The 6,036-nt window shown below is 49.1% G+C and overlaps 1 protein-coding gene across 1 annotated transcript; it reads right to left on the bottom strand.

The window, feature by feature from the left end:
• Positions 1-587: 587 nt before the first annotated feature.
• LOC126570605 (spermatogenesis-associated protein 20) lies at positions 588-5,788 on the bottom strand. Its single transcript, XM_050228511.1, has 7 exons — positions 5,102-5,788; positions 4,904-5,012; positions 4,762-4,784; positions 4,209-4,374; positions 2,821-4,139; positions 2,526-2,734; positions 588-2,445 (listed from the first exon to the last, which is right to left on the bottom strand). Exons 1-7 carry the CDS (start codon positions 5,257-5,259, stop codon positions 1,967-1,969), a joined length of 2,463 nt encoding a protein of 820 aa, XP_050084468.1. The 5' UTR covers positions 5,260-5,788; the 3' UTR covers positions 588-1,966.
• Between the last annotated feature and the right edge of the window lie 248 nt (positions 5,789-6,036).

The following is a 6,036-nucleotide window of genomic DNA, read 5'->3' as shown; positions in this document are numbered from 1 at the left end:
AAACGATAAAGGAAATAGCGAGGGGCAGATAGAGCATCGGAAGGAATGATGGAACTAATCGGTAAACTGGGCTCCCTGGGACCCACTAACTCCAGTCAAGTATGGTGTTAACATAATGTACGTAGACAGTTTTGTTACAAATTGTTGGCAGCAAACAGATGCCCGGAACGAGGAAGCATGTATTTGTAATAACGGATGCTTGAAACCCGATATCAAATGTACACTTAGCAGGAGACAGCAGAGCCAGCTAACGCAGAGTTTAGAAGCGGCATAATAGTTCCATTAGCTCCAGCTTAGCTCCAGGAAACGCGATAACGAGTTAACTTTAGGGAAACGCAGCTTAAACTTGCTGCAACAGAAAGAGTTCCCCTACAACACTCTGCTACAAAATCTATCGCTTTTTATTCGAAATTGTTGCAACAGACGAACGGGACCGGTGGTGCGCAAGGAGCAGAAACTCGAGCAGTGAAAAGGGAAGAACATTATAAATAAATGTACACAATACACTATTTCTCCACGTTCGGCTCTTTTTGCAAGCCTCGTCTCCAGCATCGACCTTGGCAATAGACATGACAGACCGTAAAGCATGCTTTTTCCAAATTTTATTTGTTTTTTTTTGCTGTATTTTACGTTTATCGTAATAATATCATTGATATCGTTTGAGAGATAGAGGAGCAAAACGAACCGAAACTACGGTATTACGGCAAAACGTTGTCGTTGCTACTTTGTTCGAATTCCGCTATCGAATCCTATCCGTTAATCGTTTAGAATATTTATGAAGTGGTAGTGGTAGTGGTGTTGCGTGTGGCTTAACGGCCCACACGGACCCCACGCCCTATCGTACTAGTAACATTAATCGATTTGTTTGCCATTTAAAACTTCGGATCAAAAACACACACTGCATTTTTCCAACAGATTAAAACATCGCTATCATTTGGCCTCATCGTTACTCGCTGGTTGCTTCTTCCTCAACCACAGTCATATTTTTTATCGATCATCGATCGATCGATTTGCCAATAAGCGTAGTTTTGATAAAAGGATGTGTATGTATGCGCTCACCACTGGGAGCCAGGTATTACAAACATTAAAAGTTGCGCAATATTCGAGTTCAAAATTCCAGGAAAAGCCGCCAACACTGGTTTGGCCGATCCGTGCTTGGTACAAAATTGTTTTTGTAAAATGGGTGGCGGCGACGAATATTAGCGTGATTTTTTTTTCATGTTTTGCTCTACCGATAAGTGCTCTATCGCTATGGTCCATTGCTTGCTACTTTGCTGGTGGTCGATAAAAGGTAATTCCGCTACTCTCCTACTGTAGTAGTACGTTCCGAGTGGTAATGCTTTAACTTTGTTTGAAAGATATCGTTTATGGGTTCGCTACTCTGCTCTACTCTACACTTCCTCTCCTTATGGTAATCTCCTCTTTCAACATGTAGCCGATAAATTAGTAACAAAATTGGAAACGAAACGGAACATTCAATGTAGCATTGGTGTAACAGATAACAACAATTCCTGTTGGTGGAAGGCTTAGGTTGAAAAAGGATTTTGCAGAGAGAGAACCATTCTGGAGAAGGTATAGCAAATAGCATGCGGATACCGAGAAAGATATCGCACATTGCATGCTCCATTGTTTCCGTACGCGGGATGGTGTGTCACATCAAAAGCAACGAAGATGCGAAGCAAACTAGCTTTGCTTCGTCCTTTTTTAAAGCATTCATTATCGTCGCCGTAGTCGTTTGATATTTAACATTCAACATTTCTTGCCGTTTTTTTCGATCACAAATTAGCTTTACCTCTGCGCTCCTGTTTCCGTGCCTTGTCCTTGTGATGTTTACCAGTTTGTAACTGAATTTTATGTGCGTGCGTCCGGGGTTTTCACGCTTTTCTTCACCCTGTTTAGCGGCCGCCAGTCGTTCCATGGTTATCGTCGATCGTGACGCATGAAAGTGACCTTAGGCCTCGAAAAATCAGTTCTCGTACTCGAGATAGTCGAAGGTATAGCGCGGCTGGAACTCTTCCGCCAGACGCTCCGGCTCGGTAACCGGCAGGTGGCACACCCGGTTGTGGCAGACATACGCCGTTGGCATGTTCTTGACCATCTTGAAGTTGTCGAGCGACTTGCGGCGTCGCTCGATATGCGCCGGCTTATCGATCTTCAACTGCACGATGATCATACCCGGGATATAGAACCGTCGGACGGCATCCACGAGTGCGGTCGCTTCTGGGGATTCTGGTCCAACCACGATCAGCGTATGCTTCCCGTGTTCCTCAACCAGTGCCGCCGACATCATCTCGGGCAGCACGTACCCAAACGGGCTGCTTTCGGAGAAGTACGCGAACAGCTTCTTTGCTCGCTCCTTGAGCCGTTCCTCCTCGAAGTAATCATGGAGCAGAAGCAGATTGTGGCCAGCGACACTATTTCCGGACGGTTCCGCACCATCGTGATCTGCATGGAAAAGAAGGGATACGATCCGTTAGTAAAGGGCAAATTGCATAAGAAACGAAATGGAGCTCCAATGAACGCACCTTCCTTTAGCCGTACGACCACATTCGGTGAGTTGGCCTCCGAGTAGAAGTAAGCACCGTTCTTCGGATCCCAGAACAGCTCATCCTGGATGTCCTGCAGTTCCTTAGCCCAATGTAGCGCATGCTCATCGAGCGATGCTACATAGTAATCGATCAAGCCTCGGATCAGGAACGCATAATCATCGAGGAAACCGTAAATGGGTCGCTCGCTGAAATTGGAAGCAGATGGTTACTGTACTGCTTGTATTCATATACCCCCAGCGACCATTACCCCCAAAAACACTCTTATACTTACGAGGCCAACGTTTCCTCTCCGTCGCCGTAGCACGACCGGAGCAGCTTGCGCGCCTGCACATCGTACAGGTTGGCCCGCACGAACTTCACCAACTCTGCCGCCGTCGCTAGGTACTTGGTCCGATCCTGTGCATCCTGCACACAGGCCAAGTGGGACAATCCGGACAGGACGAGTCCATTCCACGCGCAGATGATCTTCGTATCGAGGTGCGGTCTCGGTCGTCGTTCGCGCTCCTCGTGTAGCAACTCATTCGCAACGTGCAACACACGCTCCACGATTTCCGGGCTGGTGCCACACTTTTCGGCCGTTTCACGAACCGATCCGTACACGATCGGGATGTTTTTGCCGAGCAGATGCCCATGCGGATCACTGGCCGGTTCCACGTTACCCGTTTCCTTGATATCGTAGTGCTCGGCGTACACCTCGATCGGGCTGACCGTCGTATCACCGAACTTGGCCGCACCGCGCTCCAGCGTCTCCTTGATCTCGGCGTACGTCCAAGCGTAAAAGGCACCCTCCACCTTCTCCTCGCTGTCGGCGGTGGGCAGCGAGTCGGCGTCTTCGCCACTGTAGAACCCTCCGTTCGGGTGTCGCAGGTCCTTGCACAGATACCGATAGATGGCATCGGCCACGGTCAGGTAGAGCGGTTTTTGTGTCAACCGATAGCCGTTGGCGTAGAGTGACAACAGCTGACCTTGATCGTACAACATCTTCTCAAAGTGCGGGACGTGCCACTTCTTATCAACCGAGTAGCGTGCGAACCCACCGAACACGTGATCGTGAATCCCGCCGGCGGCTATCTTATCCAGCGTGTTCAATACCACACCCAGCACCTTGTGTTTCGGTTCCTGCACGTGCAGGTGAAACATAAGATTGAGCTTGGCCGCCTCCGGGAACTTGGGCGCCCCCAGCGAACCACCCCAGACGGGATCGTAGTTACGCTGGTAAAGATTGATCGCTTGGCGAAACTTGGCCTCGAGTGTTTCGCTTGTAGCGGCTACCGCAGCCGCGCCCTCCTCTTCATCGCCGTCGCCCGATCCCTGCTTCTGGTCGACGTTGCGCTTGATCGCTTCAATCACCGAGCGTCCCGTCCGGACGAGATCCTCACGATCGGTGGCCCATTTGGCGGCCAGCTTATTCAGTACGGTTGTGAAACCCGGCATTCCCCACCGGTCGTTCGGAGGGAAGTACGTACCTCCGGTGACCGGGGCAAGATCGGGCGTTAACCAAACGCTCATGGGCCAACCGCCCGACCCGTTGCAGAGGACAACGAAAAGCATATACAGCTTATCCACATTAGGATTTTCTTCCCTGTCCACCTGTGTGCACAGAACAAAATATTAAATTATTAACATAAAAAATGTATAATGATTAACAAACAAACAAACCTTTATATTTATAAAATGTTTGTTCATCAAGGTAGCGACCTTTTCGTCCTCAAACGATTCACGCTCCATCACGTGACACCAGTGGCACGTGCTGTAGCCAACAGACAGGAAGATCAGTTTGTCCTCCTTGCGCGCCCTCTGAATCGCCTCATCGCCCCAAGGATACCTGTAGAAAAAAAAGAAAAAAAACACCTTGACTTGACTGCAGCCAGCCTAATCCATGAGTCTCTAATAAGGCACGTCTCGCAATGTATGTTAGAACAAGATTAAATGAGATAGTTGGAGAGCGTTAAGATCAAAACGGCTGATCTGCTATCGGCTCACTTTCTTTCCCAACCGTGTATATAAAGAGCGACTTTCTGGGAGCTATCTTTAGCATCTCATCGCGGAAAGGCTTCCTTGCTTCTTTGAAGGTCTGGTGACACCCCCCGGGGGGATCGTCACATTCGGACACCACTCAGGAAAGGAAAGAAATTTAGAATCAGTCCGCGCATGTTCCGGTTTCTTTGTACAGACGAACCGCTGTTATCCCTTAGCTTCTATCGGTACATACCAATCGACAGGATTATGCGCATGCTGCAACAGAGTAAAATGAAGAGTAGATATATGAATAAACGGGAATATATGGCAAGTAACGGAAGGAAGAGGTTGTGTAAAAGTTTTTTATATGATTTTGAATGATAATAGAAGCATACCTGCAACAGGTACGGCGATTTCTCCTGTGCCAGCCGATTCGTGAACTTTGGTTCCTTCGAAGCCATTCCGCCGCCTGCCCCTTGCTTGGAGGTTCCGTTCGAGCAGGACCTGCAACGGGAAGGACAATCGTGACGTAACGAACGATTCGATAGAAAATCGATAGTGTCCCGCAGGCCGTTCCGGCCAATCGAACTTACCGCACTTGGGCCGGGTGCGAGACCGCGGGATGCAGAAACGGAGAACCGGAGGTCGTGCAACACTCGGAAACGGAGGGGACGGGAGATGTGCAGGCGCTCCCGGAACCGCGCGGCACTTTCCAACTTGTTCGCAGGGCGCGGGCTACGCTATTCAACATAGCATAATGTTGGCAAATCGCTGCTGCTGCTGAAAAATCGAATTTGCGGAATGGAATTTGGGATGTGGATGTTCCGGATTTGAGGGGCTGGCCGATATTAGCCTAGCCGTAACAACAGGAGATGTGGCTGGAAGGAGAAATCAAATCGGTGCGGCTTCCGCGGATCGCGATGCCCTTTTGCCCGTGTGCCTCCGCCGCAGATTCCCCGGCCTCGGTGGCTGCCTTCTGGTGTGCTCTCCGGTGCGAGTTGATTGTGAGTGGGTGGTCGATTGGTTCCCAGGGACGTTGCAACAGGAAATAGAACCCCTTTTTCGTGGTTTCCACCTCGTCTCGTCGAGGAACTTGGACGTACTGCGGTTGGGTGCGTCTTTCCTGGCTTACTCTTCCAACGGGAACCGGAGGTCGTGCAGTCTGTTGGTCCAGGGCGTGGAATAGAACAGAAAGGTGAAGATTTCACCCCTTTTTACAGCGATTTTACGCGGAAAAAGTGCTTTTAGCGGCCAATTCAAACGGTACACCAAATCACATATGCGCCTCACTGTGGATTGCTTGACATCTGTTTGAGTGGAAAGCCGGGGATACATGAAGCGTAAACTCAAGCGTAAATATAAAATTAATTTAAACTTGAACATGTTTACATGACCGGGTTGAGACGCGTAATCCGAATTACACTGAACTTTTAGCGACTTTTAAGGCCGGAATACACGAAGCGTAAACTCTCGTATAAACTCAGAATGTAATGCCAAAAAGTTTACATTTGCCGTTTACACGGTGTAA

The sequence above is a fragment of the Anopheles aquasalis genome, chromosome 2 (genome assembly GCF_943734665.1).
Source record: "Anopheles aquasalis chromosome 2, idAnoAquaMG_Q_19, whole genome shotgun sequence".
Lineage (NCBI taxonomy): Eukaryota > Metazoa > Arthropoda > Insecta > Diptera > Culicidae > Anopheles > Anopheles aquasalis.
Note: the sequence above shows the minus strand (reverse complement) of the source record. Positions and strands in the feature narration are given on the sequence as shown.

Bases quoted from the DNA above. Each gene is read 5' to 3' on its own strand.
- LOC126570605 (XM_050228511.1), bottom strand. From the start codon at position 5,259: ATGTTGAATAGCGTAGCCCGCGCCCTGCGAACAAGTTGGAAAGTGCCG. The intron at 5,013-5,101 runs GTAAGTTCGATT...TTCCCGTTGCAG, and splicing joins TCGCACCCGGCCCAAGTGCG to GTCCTGCTCGAACGGAACCT. The intron at 4,140-4,208 runs GTTTGTTTGTTT...CTGTGCACACAG, and splicing joins AACATTTTATAAATATAAAG to GTGGACAGGGAAGAAAATCC.